Source organism: Electrophorus electricus, chromosome 2 (assembly GCF_013358815.1).
Source record: "Electrophorus electricus isolate fEleEle1 chromosome 2, fEleEle1.pri, whole genome shotgun sequence".
Classification (NCBI taxonomy): domain Eukaryota; kingdom Metazoa; phylum Chordata; class Actinopteri; order Gymnotiformes; family Gymnotidae; genus Electrophorus; species Electrophorus electricus.
Window position 1 is genome coordinate 17129708 of NC_049536.1, and position 20344 is coordinate 17150051.

The window sequence follows — 20344 nt, forward strand, 5'->3', positions numbered from 1 at the left end:
GTTTATATTGTTTATGCTTTTTGGTATTTTTGTAATATGACCCGAGAAAATCAACAGTGAAACTATTATATTATATTATAAACTACAGTGCTGCAAAAACGTTTACTTAAACTTTTATTGTGAAAACAGCTCTTTCTTACTTGTGACCGCTTTGCACAACGGCCATCTTGGTGAGTAATGTACTGTTGCTGTCATCACATATTGCAAATAAGGAAGATTAGGGGTGGACGTTATTTTGATCACACTCCGTTGTGGACGTTCTTGTCATTGTTTTTTTTATACTTGTAAGATATAATGGCAGGAGGAAAACATTAATCACGTTTTCTTGCTTTATCCAGGCGTGTTTAGAATTAAATTCACGGCCATTAAATTGGCTGTTTTTATTTCCTGCAAATTAGTTGCTACTGGCCAGCAAACTGTCTACTCAGGAGGAGGACGGTGAGGTAAGCTTTTCAAAAATATCCGACCGTCTAGTGTAGGTTAGATGGATAGCTAGCTAGCTGTTTTGTAGCTGGTTTTAATTAAGGGACTGGGATTATCGCTAACTAGATAACAATGCAAGCAATGCAAGGTTGTTATTTTTTATTTTCTGTATCTCTCTTACGTGATGTCTTGGATGAAGCTACATAGTGTACAAATCTGCTTTTCACGTCATTGCAAAAATATCTGTTACCGCATCTCTTGCTGTTTCATGCACGAAAACGCGTACCTTTAAACCTGTCAAACTGCATGTTTACATTCGCAAGGTCACGCACTTTATTGCGCTTGTGGTACCTCGCGTATGCCGTAGATTTCAGTTTTATCAGCGTGAGACTTCGTCACATTGAAGGCCACTACATATTTATGTTAATCAGATTACATTCATTCTGACAAAAGACGCATTACCCATTCATAATTACATTGCTCTTTTAAAAAAATATATGTGCTTCCTTAGACGCACCCTTCAGGACATCTCTTTACAAGACAAAAATACTGGTGAACTTTTTCTAGACTCTAAAATCTAGAGATTACCACTAAAGAGTCAGTCACCCTCCAAAAGACGAAGAGGTAGCATAGCCTACTTGGCGTGCGCAAACTCACAAGCCCGTGCCATTTAGTACGCAGCTGACATGACAGGTGTATTTCTTTATTTATTAAAGAAAGACGAATTGCAGTGGTGTTTTACTGACATATGCATAATTTTTTTTTTTTTTTTTTGGGGGGGGGGGGGGGGGGGGGCTGGGATTAGTTAACATATACAACCACATTGGTGTGTTCTTTGGTTTATGCTCCATATATTTCTAGTGGTACTTTATATTTTGCATTGCACTCTAATAGTAATACTGTAATAAGCATGACAAAAGCAAACACTTTTGTTCAAACGTACAATGGCATTGACCCAGCAAGGACAATGAAACCCAGAGTCTTCCTTTGGTACCCATCCTGGACTCAAACCTGCCACTTCTACAGTGTTGCACTTCTGATTGAAAAAATGTAAATGGTGTCTCTTGCTGTCTCTGTAGAATAGTATGGCCATGACAGGAGGCATGGCAGCCCCGCTTCCTATGAGTAACCACACAAGAGAGAGAGTGACTGTGGCCAAACTGACGCTGGAGAACTTCTACAGCACACTCCTCACACAACATGAAGAGAGAGAGATGAGGTTTATTGGAATGATTTTTAGCCCTATTTACATTTTTAAAGCCAAAAGACAGTTTTTCAGAGTGAAATTACATGTAACTTGGTCATCAGCGTACACAGCATTAACTATTTATGAAAATCAGATATCAGACTTCTTTCTGTTATATAATGCTTATGCTAGATTATTAGAAAATTCTCAAATTATAAAAATCCTGATTAGGGCTGTAATAATAATTTGTATTGTACATAAATTTACTTCTAACTCTTTAGTTATTATAGGCCTAATTAGAAGGGTAGCGTGACTTCTTATTGTAAGATTAAACAGAAATGCAACTTGATTTGCAGGCAAAAGAAACTGGAGAAGGTTATGGATGAGGAAGGCTTACCCAATGAAGAGGTGAGCTGCAAATTTATGGACCGTTTTTAAGTTCAGTCTGCATCCTTAGTGCCTTAGTGCAGTTATTCAGCAAGTCCAGTCAGCAAAATGTCAGTCAGATGTACTCCTAGGGAATTGAATACTAGCCTTCTTATACATGACTTTAGCAGTTAGAAACTGTTAACTTTAGCAACATAAATCGGCATACTCAGTCTTTAGAGATCTTACCAGATATAGTGAAGTCATAGTTGTGATATCAAGAATTAGGAATTGTGAATTTCATAAGGGTATTCTATTAGGGATTATTAGGAGAAGATGCATCTGTTTATAATGTGAATCTATTTTTAATCTTATTTAAATGTGATAAATATTGTTAGATCAATCTAATGATAACATTGTTATTCTTTAATTTTATGTTTTAAATGCATCATTGGCTGTCTCCATGTGCTAATACTGTAGAAGATCATGAGGCGCTCCCAGCATGCTCGTAAGGAGACAGAGTTTCTGAGGTTGAAGCGAACTCGACTTGGACTTGATGACTTTGAGTCTCTCAAAGTCATTGGAAGGGGTGCCTTTGGAGAGGTAGGTGTGTATATTGTGTACATATGGCCTTGAATTACAGGCCTTGACTAAGAAGCTGTTGTGATCTTAAAACAGTTGTGTTTTTTTGCTGCTATATTTCCTGATCTCTATTGTCAACAGGTGCGTTTGGTCCAGAAAAAGGACACAGGTCACATCTATGCCATGAAGATTCTGAGGAAAGCTGACATGCTAGAGAAGGAGCAGGTCTGTGTTTTATCCTGCTGCACAAAATCCTATTTAAACAATACATAGTTGAAATGCATCTCTAAAACTGTATCTCCCCCCCCCCAAACTGAAATGCAAATGAAACCTAGAGGCTTATTAACTTTATTTAAAAGTCACAATTACTGGTCCCTAATGGCTTCTTTAAGAGCAAAATAAGTGTTTGTCTTTCACTTCTCTGTAGGTAGCACACATCAGGGCAGAGAGGGACATCCTTGTGGAGGCCGATGGGGCATGGGTGGTGAAAATGTTCTACAGTTTCCAGGACAAAAGGAACCTTTATCTCATCATGGAGTTTCTGCCTGGAGGTGAGTACATAAGAAAACAGTATAGAGCCCAAATAACAGTGTACACTTTTCTGGTCATGGCCTATGTGCTCACAGGCTTCAGTATCATTTCAGTGTGTTTCTGCTTAGTCAGTTTTTCATTGGTGTCTCCAGGCTCCTAAATGAAGGTCAATATTTTCTACTCTTTTCATTTTCCGAGTAAATGAAGCTTCAGGCAATACTAACCAAAATAACTTTCCCTGTATCTTCACTTGTTCTCTTATGTCTACGCACTTAGACTTTATTCATATCCTTTGTTTTCTGATGATTATGGCTGTATCTTGAGGTACACAAATTTATGTTCTTTCTGTGTGGCCAGGAGACATGATGACCCTGCTTATGAAGAAAGATACTCTTTCAGAGGAAGCCACTCAGTTTTACATAGCAGAAACAGTCCTGGCCATCGACTCTATTCACCAGCTAGGCTTTATACATCGAGACATCAAACCAGACAATCTACTGCTTGACTCACGGGTGTGTTGCCTAACATGTTTTAGCTGCACAATAATTTTGTGACTACATTGATATTAACACTTGTGTTATGCTGAAACCCAGGGCCATGTTAAATTATCTGACTTTGGCTTATGCACGGGCCTCAAGAAAGCCCACCGAACTGAATTTTACAGAAACCTTACACACAACCCTCCAAGTGACTTTTGTAAGTATCGCCCATACCTTCCCAAGCAAAGTCATTTTTTCCTAGCACTTAAGTTCTGTTCACATTTATTGCCATTTGTTTAAGAACAATTTTTTGAATCTTAAGCATATCTTCAGAATATGTTAATTAAATTGATTTTCTTGAACTTACATCAGTATCAACTTAACATCCTGAAAGAAAGAAGTAAAACATCCGTGTTCCTTTATAAGCCTTTCAGAATATGAACTCTAAGAGGAAAGCTGAAACATGGAAAAAGAACAGACGACAACTGGTAGGTGTGCATGTTTTGCTCTTTGTGCTGGAAATGAGAGTGCCTTGAAATGATGGTCAAACAGTAGCTGCTACTTGTTCAATGTCAGCCAATCCTCCATGTGCACAGGCATACTCAACTGTCGGTACACCAGACTACATCGCCCCTGAGGTCTTCATGCAGACAGGATACAATAAATTGTGTGACTGGTGGTCCCTGGGGGTCATCATGTATGAGATGCTAATAGGTATGAACCCTTATAAATACTAGGGTCATGAAGCAGGCTGGCAAATAGATAGTGACAGAGCACTGGTGAAAATAATCTTGATCAGCACAGAAACGCTGAGTTACTAAATCCCATTGCATATAGCGATGAGTATAGCTTTTTCCATTGACTAGTGGTATGGTTGAGTGTTGAGGTATTAAACCTAATTACAAATTAGTTATGGCATGAAATCCCATCCTCCATACTGCAAATTTAGAATTAACCATGGTCACACAAAAATATTTTGTTTTATTTGTCTGTTAAAAAGAGCAGTTTATGAAATCAACATGCTAAGGAAAGATCAGAATCTGTGCAAAGATATTGTAGAACCATACTGAGTCTCTGTGTTTATTTTGGCTGCAGAAAAATGCAAACTTTCATTTTCATTCCTCAAAGTTAAGAGGTTTTGTTCTGTCTTCCTGTCCCAGGCTACCCGCCCTTTTGTTCTGAGACGCCGCAGGAAACGTACAGGAAAGTCATGAACTGGCGAGAAACTCTGATCTTCCCCCCTGAGGTCCCCATTTCAGAGAAGGCTAAGGACCTGATTCTCAGGTTAGAGACATCGCTGGCACCCATACATATATGAAAAGGTTTTCTCTGTTTTATGTACAGCTGCGTTCTGTAGCACTTAAATGTAAGATATGTGGTTCTTGTCTTACTTAAAATACTGATGTTAGTACTGGTTGCCGTACATGCAGAGAACTATGTGGCGCACTTTAATTAAAGCACCTTGTAGAAATTTACAGTAAATTATGTCATATCATCACATGGCTTACAAATGTTAAAACCGGGTCAAGATGATTTGTGGCCAGTAATCTGAGATGTGGTGGACAAACTTCAAGTCCTTTAGAGGAAGATGGTGATTACTGGCCCATATTAGTGGTGCAGTCATGAAATTGGTGAGAAAAGTTTGAACAAAGAGAACTAGCTACAGTGAATACTGGGAGGAAACTAGTGTTTTCTGATGCCAGCTCAGAGCTTACTCCACCCTCTTCCTTTTGAATGACTGCTTTCTTCTTTATATCACAAATTAGAAATGGTTCCTGTAACAACAGCAAACAATGAAGGAGAACAAGCACAGTAAATCAAAAGAAACAAAACTGCCATTCATTGCTTCAAGCATTAAAAAGTAGACATTTGGTTAACAAGTTGTTTATACATACAGTATACTGTTGCTGCTGAGCATGAATATTCCATTTCCAACCCTAGTTCTATATATCTGTGCTGTACTGTAGAATTCTTCATGAATTCTTCATGTTTCTTATATTATCACTATAACTGTAACTATACAACAGACCCATGGCTCTGGTGCTAAACAATACTTGTACATAGATTACATGGATCGTAGGGCATTTATTAAAGCTAGAAATGGTTGTAATTATTTAAGTTTCCTTACTTGCTTTAAGATCATCCCAGAGTGGCTGCACTCTTGTGCAAGCCATGTAGCACTCAATCATCATATAGGCACCTATAGAAATAGGTGGGCAGTTAGACATATAGGTCGAAAAGTCAGTTTGCACCTGTGATCCTCAACAATCAAGTGTTACATAAAATCTAAATTATAATCACTTGTTTAATTGTCATAGCTTGAAATGTCAAGTGCTAGTAGCTGACAGAGGTTGGGGTGTGTGCATGAATGTATTTCAGGTATTGCACAGATGCAGAAAACAGGATTGGGGCAGTGAGTGTGGAAGAAATAAAGAATCACCCTTTCTTTGAGTCAGTTGATTGGGAACACATCAGGTATGTTACACTCACATCGAGGGCTCTATCAAGTCACAAGTTATACTTTTGAACACACCCCACCAATTTTTTCCTCCTCTTTTCTTTGCCGATGACATACAATAGATATTATATTGAAAAACAAAAATGATGGGAAAAACAAAAAATGAACATCTTAAGACTAAAAAATTAAGGTTTTTATTGCTATAAATATGCTGTACTAATGTGATGACGATAGCACTGTTATGTTTTCATCATTTCCATAATGAATACTCATCAATTACAGTTACTTGATTTCAGGAACACTGTTCAAACAAGTTGACACCTTTGATGAGCATAAAAGCCATGAAAAAAGTATTTAAAAGAAAAAGTTTATTGGCTTGACCACTGGAAATCTTCAGTTATTGCCACTCCTGCTTGTAGTACTTGTGTATCCTCCCTTTGTAAGATAACACCACTGAGTGCATAGACTAATGCTGGAGGAGTTGGACGAGCACTTCTGAGACTTTTTCTCCATGCAAGCTCCTCCAGCTCCTTCAGAGTGTTTAGTCCTTCCTTATGGACTCTTTAGTTTGTGTTTTTGTCAAGGACTATGTACAAAACCATTCATCTCAAGTGAGAAGAAATTTTATGTACCCAAATTAGCTATCTGATTCTTAATTTAATACTAGCTAATTAACCTGCACAGCCTGAGTAGGAATATTTATAGGTCAACAAGTTTTTGTCAGCAGTAGGGGTGACCACCACAAAAGCTTGATTTCTTGGTTAATGGATTGTTTTTTTTGTAGATTTGGAGATGTACTTGAGGTCATTTTCCTGTTGGAAGATCCAACTGTGACCCAGTTGTGGCCTCCAGAGGCAGGCACAATTTGATTTAAATGACTTTATATATGATGGAGTCCATGAGGCCATGTGTCATAACAAGATTCCTGGGACCATTTTTATCCATTACTTAAGATGTTCAACAACCTTTTGTCTTATATCAGAATGTGTTCTGTGATCTTCCCCATGTTAACCCCATGACTAAGGCTTACTGTCCTGCATGTCACATTATATTTGAAAGTGAAAGTCATGGACGATTATTTAACAGTTCATAAAGGTATGCTTAAAATAAAAAGTAAAATATGAAGCGGGATCATTTAGAGTTTGTTTCTCAAGGGCCAATGTTTTTCTCATACCCTCAACAATTTTAATGGATTTTAATGTAAATTATACATTTCTCTCATATTTCAGTTTAAGATCAAGCTGATGAACAAATACATTTTTTTGCTCATCTTTACAAAGTTACCAATAATTCAGAGGGCACTGTATATTCATGTGATAAATGTAAAAGTTTTAAAGCATTTAAAGATCAAGCAAGTTTTATTTCTAAGCTTGATGGCTGGCTGATATCTAATCTCAAAGTGCTCTCTCTCCACTCAGAGAAAGACCTGCTGCTATTTCTATTGAGATCAAGAGCATTGACGATACCTCCAATTTTGACGATTTCCCTGAGTCAGACATTTTACAGCCAGGTGAGGTCTGGTGACACTTTTTGTGTAGAGAAGTATAGAAAAGTATATTTTGAAACTCTAAGATGCATCATTGTGAATATAGTTATAACACAATGTACACACAACTCTGTGTGTTTTCATCAGTAACAGATACAAGGGCAGTTATTGGGTGGATAAACTTAATGTACTAATCTGACTCCAAAATAGGAAATGTATTTATTGTGTAAGATTTCAGCATTGTTGGAGGGATTGCACTCTGTTATGAGTTGTTGTAGCCTGCAAACCCAAATTAAAATTTTAAAATAATTTAATGTAAGAATGAATGAATGTTTTAGCCTAGTTTTAACTTTTTATCTACCTATCTTATTTTTTAGTTACAAATGTAACAGAACCTGACTTCAAGTCCAAGGACTGGGTTTTCCTCAACTATACCTACAAGCGCTTTGAAGGACTGACACAGCGTGGAACCATTCCCACCTACACAAAGGCCGGGAAAGCCTAAAACAGCAAAATCAGCTTGGGTGGAAGGGGAAGATTGAAGCTTTAGTGAGGCTTTTGCCTCAACTAAATACTCTATTGGCATAGGGTGCCTTCACCTTGATTTTGGAGGCTTATGCACTTCATCTATGATCTGCAAAGTAAATTTGCATCAGGAGGAGCCTAGGTTGGTGGCTTGATCGGACACCTAACATGCTTAGTAAAATGAATTAAAAGAGAAACAAACCATAATATGGCTACCCCTTGCTATATGCTACCCTGTGCTTACAGTGGTTCCATTTGCTCAGGTAAGAGGAGGCCCTTGTGGAACATCCTCTTTTATTGTCCAAAAACACTGTACTGTAGACTCAGCAGTGAATCAAACAGGGTCAAAAGCCCCAAACTGGGACTTTTAAGTTGTTGCCACACCTCAGCCTTATGTGCAAACTTCACACAAAGTAGTTCTTTTTGTCTCAGATGTCAAAAGGATGTTGCAAACCTAAAGTAAAGTAGAATAAGTGTTTTGGAGTAATGCAGCTTTTGCTGGATATAAACATCATTTCTGTAATATTGTTCAGCCCTCCACCCCATGGTCTTTAAACTCGTACTCCGCCCTAATCTAATTACTCATTTTTGCAGAGCCAGAAGTAATATCCAGAAGACTATGTAATAGAGTGATGTATTCCCCCTAAGCAACTCAAAACAAGGGTTATGCTCATCATATTTACTGTACAGGAAATTAACATGTCTATTTCTTTTCTCCTTATGCTGCTTTAAAAATTGTTAATGCATTACTCTATATTCCAAAATTGACAGAACTCATATATTTGCATGCAGCTGTTTTGCTATTGGTAAATGCTCCATGCAAAACACGAACTTGATTATTCAGTCAAAATGTTTTATTCTTTTGGGTGTGTCATTTTTAAAAGTCATTTGGAGTATAGCGGTGTTGCAGTAAAGGTTTTTTGTGTGTTTGTTATTCACTTTATTCTAGGATATTGGTGTTTTATTTAAGGCCATGACTGAAATGGTTGCCCTCACTGAAATTAAGGTTTTATTCTGTTTCACCATATGTTCCAGTCTCTGCTCCTGTGTATTTGTAAAATATTAAGTCACTAAATTATATTTGTGCAAGATTACTGCTCACTGACCCAAATCATGTACTGTAAATGTGGAATAACAGCCTACGGAACAAATACTGTAACTAAGATGTCTTTTAATGTGTGTACTGTGGTTACGCATTGTGATCATGGAAATTCACCTTGAATGTCCTCATCACTGAAGAATTTGGTTATCTACTGTGTATAGGTTGATGAAAATGTTAAAAAAAAAAAATCTACATGGTGTTTAAAAATTTTTAGTGTTATTTGGTTATTTATCTTACTCTGTAAACTAGTTGGTTCTTAATCCAATCAGTCAACAGTTGTAAACACAATTTTTGCCCACAACATACCCAAGTCTGGCACTGAAGGGCTCTACTTGTCATAGGAAGATAGCAAAAAATGTGCATACTTTGTAGATTTTTGATTCTGAGGAATAGAACTAATCAGTGTTCTATTCAGATCTTGGTATGCTATGTAGTTACTCATATATTATCCAGTTGTTTTGGCTTTTTGTAATACACAACACATCACTGCACAACCAAGAAGTTCAACTAAACAAAATTTCATTCATTCTGACTTGAAGTACTTGTCACAGTTTACTTACCATATACTGATATGTAGAGCAAGTGTAGAAAACATTTCCCAGATTTGTTGCCTCAATTAATGTGGGCATGGGCTCAAGTTGGATTGACATCTCAAAAGGTTCAATCCATATCATCTCCAGATGTCCAGTTGATTTGATATATTGTAACTTAACTTAACTACCTTGGCATATTTGTGCTGTACTGTTTAATATTTGCATTGTGTCCATTTAATGAAATGCCCAGACTGGGAGTATTCTGAAATTAACCCAAGGCAAACAAGGAAAGGTACAATAATATATTTCTAAGTTACAAACAGCATTTAAAATGTTACACATGTAACTAATGCTAATGGGAATTCCGTCTTTGGCCAGTCTATTAACTGCCAGCACTGACACCAGATTCAAAGAAGTTATGTGGGAATCTGCAGTCCAGGCCACTGCGATTTAAATGGAGAGCCCAAAGACACTGACAATGCAGTACATTGACTTGTTTTCCCACCTCACAGTGCAACTCCCTATAAGGGAACAGAAAGAATATTAAGTCTGTTCATATTTCTATAGTACATTCAACATTAAACATTGTCTCCAATTAGTTTTACAGTAAGTAGGTCTAGACCACTACAGAGCAAGCTAGTGTCAATGTAGTAAGAGAATCAGGGTGAGGATGAAAACTTGGAATGACCATACTCTAAAGGAAAAGGTCTTTAGTGTACATGTGAAGATAGAGAGGTAAAGAGAGCTGTAAAGAGAGGCTAAACCTAACCCTTGAGGTGCAAAGAGTTGAGATACAGTGCAGATAAAGGGCTTTAAGGTAAATTTTTGGCTTTGTAAGCTTGTGTCAGGGTTTTAAATCTGATGTAGGTACAGAAATTCAGAGGAGGGCACACATCAGTGAAATAATGTATGTGAAGTGATGTATGCTACCTATACGTGCAAATTAAAAAAAAGGTCTGCAAAAAAAGATCTGTAGCATGTGTTTCACTACATCATTTTCTGTTTACAAAAAAAATGTAACAAGTGCTACAGGTAGAATCATGTGGCATAACTGCTGTCTTATCTCTAAACTCCATAAAACAAATAGAATAGTTTTTATGTCATAGTGATTTGACAAATATTACACCTAAGTCAAACAGAGATTACAGAGAAAGGCCTCACACAGGATGTAAAATAGGACAAGTGGCAATCAATTATTAGAGGAAAAAGAGCAAATGTGTTAATGCTTATGGATTTTACAGATGTATGCAGAGTGCATAAAGTCAAATGATCCCAAGGATTACTATGTGCATCATACCATCTGTGGTGTTGTCCCAGAAACATGAACAAGCTGTCTGCAAACCAGCTCCATTCTTCTGCATGATAATGCAGGTTACTGTTTAGAGGAACAGACAGAGTTAAATGAAAGAAGATGACATGAGCTAGCATCATAACTACAAAAAGTAGATGTTTTACCTTTTGCTTTAATTATCTTATCCTGCATGGTGGGGATTTTGTTAATTTGATTTGTTAGTCTAGAAAAATTACTGAGAAATAATGAAAAACATTTTAAATAAAAAGCTGTTACCCATTCAATTTTGTATTCAGACAACAAAACCTCCAAAATTGCAACTTGCAACACAGAAATTGTCTCCCAATTTCTGTGACGGATGAGTTCAAACTCTGTTTATACAGTACATTAACCTAGATGTCACGGCCGAACATGTGTTTACCGATATACTTGAACGGTTTTCCTAGTTTGCTGAGTTGAGTAAGACATTGCTCCACCACATTATTCGTCCACTGGTTCACCCTGTTGTGCTGATACGCATTACCACCAATCGCTCCTTCAACTGCCTAGTTATTCATAACAGAAGTACATCAGTTTGACATGCTTACATCAGACTAGACAACAGTGGTGTGGTGGTGTTAACGGTGTTATTCCAAATCAATCTCATCTTTTTCCATATCGCTTACCTCCTTAACTATAGTACTCACTTCGTCCACGACAAAGGCTGTCTGACAAAAACAAAGAGAAGCGTAATTCACCTTAACAGCGGGTTGCAGTTACAATATCGCGACAATGATATTTGAAATGTATCCCTGTACATGTTTAACAGCTAACTTATGTAGCTAAGGAGAATGTAAAATGTCATTTTTAAAGATTACTCAGTCAGGGTCAAAATTAATGATAAATGCTCAGGGTACTCGCGTGTACTATTGCTAATTTAACGGTAATTCGCTTCCGAGCCATTGTGAAACAAATTTTTAAATAAGATAAACTAGTTTTAGCAAAGTAGCTGGCTAGTTGCTACCCTAACATAAAGGTATAGTTACTGTGTTGCCATTCCACACATTTAGCTAAGGGTAGCTATTTAGCTAGCTACTTTGCTAGGTAGATCCAGCTAGCCAACGCTAGATCTATTTAACAACATGGTGTGGTTAAAATAACCTTAGGTAAAATTATAACGTGAATACTGCTGGAAATCTATTGGGTTCAAAGTCTGAAATATTTAGGTCGGTAAGTAGCTTAGCTAGTAAGCTAGTTATTTTACCTCTTCTCCAGTCTGAAAATCATCCATGACTTCTACTCTGTTGTCTTCTGTTCTGTATCCGTTGTCACGGATACCAAGATGTAGCTCTTTCCCTCCCACCCTTTCCCCAAATTTGTATCTGCAGACCGGAGACCAGCAAGTAGGCGGGACTCTCACCGCAAGTGGGAGGTTCTTGCGCCATAATAGAATGTCTTTACGTGGAAACGTCACTAAAGGAAGCAGCTGCTAAGATTTCATTGCACATCCGTTTAGCCATTTCACTGTACTTTTTTAAAGTTGTTTCTGTTATTTTAAGAAGTAGAAAAATTCTCTATTTATTTCTCCAATTGCATTGATGTATTATTTATATTTTAATTACTATATGATCCAATAGCATATTGTGAAATACTAAACATCTCAGCGCTTATTAAATGTAGGTTAGTGTGTTAAATGGTTACATATGAATAAAACATAAAACATAAGCACAATAATTGCCAAAATAAAACTTAAAGAAAGCAAATGTATTCATGTAGCATAATGCGGTTTTTTTTCCATCACACGTTCAGTCCAACACACTTAATTTAAATTAAACGGATCTATAATATATACGGACTCAAAAAGGTCAAAATAAAATGCTTAGAATTCTTTATTGCAGTAACATTTGCGTGTTGTGTAAAGGCTAGATGTATTTTAGATGGGTATATAGACGTTAATGCTGTCAAGTTTGATGTTTGTACTGGCATGTACTTGTGCTTTATTAGGTCCTCCTACCTTGCACCTGCAATCTTTTTTTTTTTAAACAGAAACCCCTACCACACAAGATACCAGGAATGTCTTAACTAGAAATACTACACTAATATAATCATGATCATATTTGGAGAGAATTTTATATTAATGCTTCAAATCATTTCAGAACAACCGTGCTCCTGCAATATTCCCGGCTCGGCACATTTTAGTTTCCACAAATCAGTAGGAACAGGTATGATAGAACAGGGAAAGACTCAAATGTGCAGGACATGGTATATTCTGACCCATGGTGTATTCCAGGACAAAAACTGGAAAACAGTGGCTTAGGAAAAGACTTGGAAAAGCTTCCTTCTTTCTTACCTGGATTGTGCATGGTAAGTTATGGATGGACTAGCACTTCATGAATAGATGTTTTGCCCATAGTCATTTCAGATAAATTGCTGAATGTTTAATGCTCACATAAAGTCAATAGTTTTTCCAAGTAATAGAAATACCCTAACTCTACTCTAAGTAAATGTAATATTTAATATTTCCATACTGTAAAGTATGCATTCATTAGTAAAAAATAAACAAACAAACAAAAACATTAAGTGCACAATGTAAATATTGTCAGCCTAAAAATCTTTGTGGTTAGCAATAACTGGTTTTATTCACCAAAATTAATATTTTGATTGAAAAAAGTAATGTGATCGTTCAGAAGAATAAAGACAGTATTTAACCTCAGTCTAAATCAAACAAACACTTTAATTCAACTTCTGTCTTATACAGTGCAGGCTACATCTTCACATACAACTCCCAGTGTTAATCAGACCCAGCTTTACTTTCATGTTGCGTGACAGGATGTGACCACTATTTTATATTAAGTATTTTTCCACTCTCAACAAATTTCAAGTGGACCCACTGTATTTAAAGTTACCCTCAATATTTCCCATAATGATATTCATATATTGACCTCACCAACACAATGTCTACTTAAAATCACATGGAAACAACAAATCCTTGAGTAAAACAGTAAATAAATTGAGCAGATTAATATTATTTCTTCAGTTGTTTATCATGATATAGAGGACAGTTTGAAACAAAAGCTCAGGCAGTGTGTAGTGAGGGGCACTGAAGCCAAGTGTCTGTACCTCAGACACTATGGGGAGAAGGGCATGTACAGAACAGTGAACATGGTGTTGACCTGGAGCTTCTGCTCATCAAGACAAGCTTACATATCCTCTCTGTATTCAAAAATAAACAGAAAGGGTGCTTCGGCTTCTCAGTCATCTCCCTGCAAGACCTCACTGCAGGCTTTCTGGTTGTCCTCCTCAGTCATAGGCAAAAGTCTCAGCTTCGTCACATGCCCATGCCCCTGTCCAATTTCTGTCTGCCCATGGATAGATCCCTTGCAATTGCTGGCTCCTTCTCCTCAGAGGCAGAGTAAAGATTAGAGATATAACCATACTTTCATCATCATCTTACTAATAAACCAAATTAAAATGAGATACTCATTCAGAATTAGTGCAATAGGAGTCAAAGGTCGATCTACCTAGATCATACGTTATCACTGGAGTAAACGTCTTTCCTATTCACCAACAAGGTCAGAGTTTTGTGGCATGCATGCCATAGGAGTTATTGGAGAAACGAGGAGAGGAGCTGCCAGGGGCACAATCATAGAACCTGCAAAAGGGGTAACTGCTAAAGAATACGTTGTAGTACATGCAAGCCCATACACATATCTAAATGGGCATTTGACTATATTCCTGTTGTAATTAATTCATTTAGTGACCGGATTGAGTCCACCTTTGTCATGACTTTTAATAGGAAATTACCCGAGACATCCCCATAAAGCTGACAACTACATCACCAACAAACCTTAAAAACTAACTTTAGCTACGTTCGTACAATTTTCAAGTGTGCCAATTTAGCTAGGTAGCAACATTACAGATAGACATTACAGCTAAACTATCAAAAAACGGAATACTGGTTGTACATTACACACTATATACACAGCTAACATAAAACTATTTTAGATGTTTAGTCGTTAGTCATGCTAAACGGTGTATGAAACCGTGTGCAATTTCACTCACTTCTTACAACCGATATCGTGGGACGCCTGCAAAACAAACTGAACAGTCTTAAGTTCACCATACTACTAACGCGACGTGCTAACACATGTTGGCACGCCCCTTTGTGTAATGTCCAACCCATTTGAAGCCAGTCCCACCTATTTGGAGCTGGTGCTGGTCTTCAGAGCCCTTTTCAAATGTTGGGAACATTTGCCAAATAGAATTTAAAGATTCCACTAGCAATGACACTCCAGTGCAGCAGATGGCAGATGGGTTTTATCTAGCGGAATTACTTAAACCCAGTGAAGAAGAACCTTGTTTTGTTTTTTTTTAGTTTTAGGATGTAACTAGGTAAAGATAGCTAGCGTTAGATAACAGTCTGCTAGGTATAACTTTAATGACCGCAGCTACTAGTAGGGCTTCATATATATTTTGATTCATAAATATAGACTTCTTCGTTTAATCGTACTTCTCATGTAGTTATTGCTTGCATTAACCTGCATCATGGTTCTGTCGTCTTCTCAGCAAATTGTGGTGGCGTTTACTGCTGTGGTGTGTGTGTTTGTTGTATTTCCCCGGTTGTTCGGTGGAGGAGGCGTCGTTAGGGAAACAAAAACGTTCGAACCTCGATACAGAAAAGGTGGGTAGCTAGCTAGCTGTGTGGATACCTCGTCCTGGCACACGTACATTCTACTTATTTTATGGTTGGATAATGTATGTAGTAGTAGAGCATCTTTGCACGCGTAAACTGTTTTGCGGGTAATGGCATCAGTTTTGCGTTTCTCCTCCCGTGATGGTGTAGGGCCAGGGCCAAACCTGGGTCCTGGCGCTGTGAAGAGTAAGCAGGTCAGCGCTGCAGCCTTCCAAGGGCAAAGCGCAGAAAATATGCAGCAAGTGCAACACGTTAAGAAACTGATGGAACAGGAGCTCAAGAGTGACAAGTACAAATCCAGCAACAAAGGCTATGTCATAACGCTTATGCCCCTCTATGCTATTGGTGTGGGGATCTTTGCTGCTTACAAATTTCTCAAGGTAGTTTCTCTCTACTTATAGAGTAGGACTGAGAATCTACACTATGAATAATTTTATTTTTAGTTCCACTATCATGCATAAAACATAAAAACATTAATAAATGCTTGGCTCATTCTCCTGTCCTGTTCAACAGATAAAGTTTGCAGATGATTCTCAGGCCCAGAAGGAGAAAACAGTACAGGGTATCCAGAAATCTGAGGAGACAGGTGTGTGAGTAAGGGATAGAGGGTTAATGCACTATAGTTTAGTCTCTACGTCCATAATCTAATTGATTGTACTTCTATTGCTTTATCTTGCCTTTTCACTCACTGACATCTTAGCATAGATCAGGAAATAGATCAGGAAGTCTTGTATTCTGAAGATCACAGTTCATGAGCAGAATAAATTGTTCTTCCAGACCATGGACTTTTCTAATGGATTAGTAAACTCAGTATAATTTTTTGTTGTTGACTGTGATCATTATGTAATGCCTTTGCCAGCACAGTCACTTTATGCTTTTTGTTTTCTTAATTCAAACTGATATAAAGCAGCAAGGACGAGTGCCAAACACAAAGGAGAAAGTTTTATGGTTCATTGTGTACATTATTTGGGCTATGGGTCAGTAACATTTAGTGAATCCTTGATTTAAGTCAACAAAAGATGTCAATTTATGCATTTTCTACTGTTCAACTGAGTTTGTGTGTGTAGAGAACCAGCTAAACGAGCTGGAGAAGCGGCTGGCGCAAACGGAAAGGATGTTAAACTCCATACTGACACAGCTCGACCCACTAACCAACTGGTGAGATCCTGCAAACACAGCCTCATGACAGTATCTAGTGATGACATGCAGCTTCAGGTGGAGACTAGTGATGTTTCTGATGCGGTTCATCTGCTGTGGTGGGTAGCAGCTAATTCCTGGAAGCATGCTCTTTGAAGAGTGATCTTCCATTGAAAGATATGTCCATCCTATGCTCAGAAATCATACTTGGAGGACAGCTAATTTAAACTGCAAGGCAACTGATGAGTCTAGTCACTTAAAAGTTATATTTAATTAATAAATGTTCTGAATAAAGTTGGTGTTAAGTGTACATGTACAGTTTAGTCCATAAATACAGTGACAGTTTTTATGTTGACTCTATACCTCACCACATTGCATTTAAAATAAATGATGATTAATAAATAAGTGCAAAAGGTATTTCATTTGAGGGTATTTTATGAATACCCTGAATTATATGGACCTTAGGAGAAATACAATTTAAACAGACCAAGCATGTATTGGTTGGCTGAAGTGTTTTCTGTTCTCTTTTGGTGATGTAATGAGCTAGTGTAAAATCTGTTGCCATGGAGCAGAAGAATGAGATCATGTCTCAACTACAGTGCATTCGTCACCTAATGAAGAAAAGAGGCATGGAATGTCCTCCCATCAACACAGCAGGTGGAGACACGTACTGAATTAAAGCATTAACAAAATATTCACATATATTGAGCATGCTGCATTACAGAATACAGTAAGAAATTCGTTCGCCAAAAGGTATTTCTCTAGGGATGCAACACCACTGTCTTGTGGTAGAAATGTGTGATATTTACTGATGTGTTGATGTTATACAGATAATCATTTCTTATCATAAATCTGAACTGAAATTTAGAAAATCCTAACTGTCATGAAATGACAGGCAGTGGGACTAAGATTCTGATTTTGCAAATCAAATAGGTAGGAATGTTGTGTGTAAAATGCTTTGTTGGCACCATTTCCTGGCTGTGCTTTTCAGAGGCATCTTGTGAACGTAATCTTGACAACCTAATTGAGTCACTAAGCGCTATGGAATACCTTGGTGGGACATCAGTGAAGCCGCAAACGCCCATCACCGAGCGCACTTATCCTCAAAAGCGTTCTGAGCAGGAACTAGAGAGGGGGCCAGAGGGGCAAGACAAACAGGAAGCTGACGAGGGAGATGAAGAAGAGGTAGATGGAGGTGGCAACGACGAGAGTGACTCCAGCATGCCGTCCTTGGAGGAGCTTGAAGGGAGCAGCATGGAAGATGAAGGCATGGTGCTGACTGCTCAGGAGGAGAGGGGGGTGGGGCTACGCAGACGCTACAGGCCTGACTGAATGAGAGGAGGCTCTTTATATTTATCTACTTATTTAATATCACTGACAGTTTGATCCAGTTTTCGCCAATGCACACTGAAGAAGCTTTATATCATGATGCAATAATTTCAAACATATTTATACATATTTTTTCCATGGAATAAGTTTTGATTTTTAATCAATGTTTGGTTTTTTTGTGGTCGTCTGTGTACTGTTTATGTATATACTCTGCTATTGACCTGCTTAAGGATAGCTCTCAATACTAAGGTGTGCATTTTACTGAACTGTGGGTTGCATTGTGCTGGTCATGCATTACATGTTTGTTAGTTAGTTAGTTTTTTTTTTGCGTTTTTTGATCATGTTGGGAAATGTTTTAGAATTGACTTGGCAGGTTGCATGACTATGACTAACATATGACTCTCATAACCTGTAGTTTAATGTTTTTTATTTTTGTTTTTGTTTTTTTTAATTCCTTGACCCCTTTTATACGGATTGCCAGTAAGTGCTAAACCAAGTCTAAATGCTACTACATAGTGCAAACTCATCTGGTGGTATCCTAATGAGGCTTCAGTTATGTGGATACAAGACCTTATTGACAATTAAGACTGCTTTCGTGTTTATGATTTATATAGCTGGATGTGGAAATCATGTAGTCCTGAGCCAGAACATGATTGTTTAGATATTTTGCCTTGGTGTTAAACTTATTTGTGTCCCTGGGTTTGGTTTAAATGGCTATTTGTCTTAATGAAGTTAAGGCCTTAATATTTAAAGACTTAATATTTTAAATAAATATTATTTGCCTATCCAGACTGGCACTACTCTATTAAATGTGGATATTAAGTGAACAATTTGGTGAATTTGGGTATAGGCAGTTTGGTGGACTGTATACGTCAGTATTGTCAGAATGCTGTACAGATAAGCCAGCTGAGCCTGAAAAATGCAACCCTGTTTTCTCAAGCAGTATGTAATGTAAGCAATGCTAGTACCTTTACTGCTCTTAAATCTATTGTTCCTATTTAATTTATATGTTCTTGTTCAAATGAACACATTTATTGGGAGAACAAGAGAAGATCTGTCTCTCAATGCCTTAAATAATGTATATTACAACTTGATTGAATAGTTCTTACCAGTTTTTGCCCGTTTTTCAGTTTTAATGTATTGTTTTAATAGTTTAGTTATACCAATACCTTTTTTGCTACGTATTACCCACACAACTCTGCATAACCTGACATGAACATGAACATCATGCCAACATAAACATGGGCCACCACTCTTAATGCTGTTTGTCAGAAGAGGTGCAGTTGCTCCAGGAACCACTAGATGGTGAGTGATCCAAGGCCAGTAGAAACCTTATCAAACGTTTCAATTTGTGCACTTCACCTCTGTGAATTATCTTGGGCACAGGACAGTGCAAGCTTTCCTACCATAATCTTTTCTATGTACAGCTATGCTGATAACATGATGTTACATTTCCTTTTTGTATCTTTACATCCAAACGGGGCAAGCTTCACATTTGCTATAGAAAAATGCATGTATGTGACAATATTACCATGTTCTTGAGATTAGTTAGAACCTAAAGTATCAAATATATTTCTAGTCATATTTAGTGAACCTTTCAATCACCACTCTTACTGTCTTCAGGACAACACACATAAACCAAATCTGGATTTTATATATGAGTATTATAGCTTTGTTCTATGTCATTTAAGTAAGCCATGAAAAATGAATTAATTTTGATCTTTAAAATTAGCACAGCATTTTTCGTATCAAATGAAATCCTATTCATGTCTAAGGACACTCACTTTCCCCTTTGACCTGTTCCACCTGCTTTTGGAGAGCTGTACCTTAATTAACCACATTTTCCCAGTCTGCCTAGAGAGTTGGTTGCTCTAGAAGTGATTACAGTCCACTCCTACAAAACTGAGACCAGTTCTTTCCTCTTAGTCTAAAATTTTCACACTACAGTGTAAAAGCAGGTAACTTTTGCTTGTGTGTGTATTGGGGTGTGGGGGCATAGTAATCATGTGAGATTTAGACCTCAAGGTCTTTTAACAATTGGCATAGGCACTGGCACTGTACTACCTGACTTGAATTATTTTGAATTATGTGTTTTAATTGCTTTTAACACAAGTCCAGGTCTATGAATGTGCAAATGCATTCCACTTTCATTTTCTGAATCCACAGCTGAACTTTGGACAAAAATGCAGTTTAGCAGCCTGCAGTCATAGGATGGAGACTATTATTAAGTTATACAGCAGGCAT

The 20344-nt window shown here is 37.5% G+C and overlaps 3 protein-coding genes and 1 long non-coding RNA gene across 9 annotated transcripts; 2 read left to right on the forward strand and 2 right to left on the reverse strand.

Moving 5' to 3' along the window:
- The first annotated feature begins 217 nt into the window (after positions 1 to 217).
- Positions 218 to 9345, forward strand: stk38l (serine/threonine kinase 38 like). 4 transcript variants are annotated; one of them, XR_003410530.2, is made up of 15 exons: positions 218 to 443; positions 1503 to 1642; positions 1966 to 2017; positions 2456 to 2578; positions 2699 to 2782; positions 2985 to 3108; positions 3446 to 3600; positions 3682 to 3784; positions 3994 to 4055; positions 4164 to 4281; positions 4728 to 4851; positions 5947 to 6042; positions 6810 to 6879; positions 7444 to 7535; positions 7889 to 7981. XR_003410530.2 is itself a non-coding variant. In XM_027008729.2 (14 exons), exons 2-14 carry the CDS (start codon positions 1509 to 1511, stop codon positions 8014 to 8016), a joined length of 1395 nt encoding a protein of 464 aa, XP_026864530.1. In that variant the 5' UTR covers positions 218 to 443; positions 1503 to 1508; the 3' UTR covers positions 8017 to 9345. The 4 variants fall into 4 exon arrangements, 3 of the variants coding, with proteins under 3 accessions (XP_026864530.1, XP_026864531.1, XP_026864532.1); XM_027008729.2 differs by lacking the exon at positions 6810 to 6879 and having other exon boundaries at positions 7889 to 9345; XM_027008730.2 differs by lacking the exon at positions 7889 to 7981 and having other exon boundaries at positions 7444 to 7537.
- dynlt1 (dynein, light chain, Tctex-type 1) lies at positions 4858 to 12313 on the reverse strand. Of its 2 annotated transcripts, XR_003410531.2 has the most exons (7): positions 12206 to 12313; positions 11628 to 11669; positions 11384 to 11507; positions 10969 to 11046; positions 10177 to 10192; positions 5696 to 5767; positions 4858 to 5342 (listed from the first exon to the last, which is right to left on the reverse strand). XR_003410531.2 is itself a non-coding variant. In XM_027008732.2 (5 exons), exons 1-5 carry the CDS (start codon positions 12230 to 12232, stop codon positions 10122 to 10124), a joined length of 342 nt encoding a protein of 113 aa, XP_026864533.1. In that variant the 5' UTR covers positions 12233 to 12312; the 3' UTR covers positions 9668 to 10121. The 2 variants fall into 2 exon arrangements, 1 of the variants encoding a protein (XP_026864533.1); XM_027008732.2 differs by lacking the exons at positions 4858 to 5342; positions 5696 to 5767 and having other exon boundaries at positions 9668 to 10192; positions 12206 to 12312.
- Positions 12314 to 13657: 1344 nt separating this feature from the next.
- LOC113576581 lies at positions 13658 to 15111 on the reverse strand. Of its 2 annotated transcripts, none has more exons than XR_003410532.2 (3): positions 15004 to 15111; positions 14463 to 14593; positions 13658 to 14338 (listed from the first exon to the last, which is right to left on the reverse strand). It is a non-coding gene; the product is annotated as an uncharacterized LOC113576581 (long non-coding RNA). The 2 variants fall into 2 exon arrangements; XR_003410533.2 differs by having other exon boundaries at positions 13658 to 14341.
- Positions 15112 to 15279: 168 nt separating this feature from the next.
- On the forward strand, positions 15280 to 18889 carry ccdc107 (coiled-coil domain containing 107). The gene is made up of 6 exons (XM_027008751.2): positions 15280 to 15622; positions 15785 to 16014; positions 16148 to 16220; positions 16702 to 16792; positions 17319 to 17428; positions 17763 to 18889. The coding sequence occupies exons 1-6, from the start codon at positions 15487 to 15489 to the stop codon at positions 18101 to 18103; spliced, it is 981 nt and encodes a 326-aa protein (XP_026864552.1). The 5' UTR covers positions 15280 to 15486; the 3' UTR covers positions 18104 to 18889.
- The last annotated feature ends 1455 nt before the right edge of the window (positions 18890 to 20344 follow it).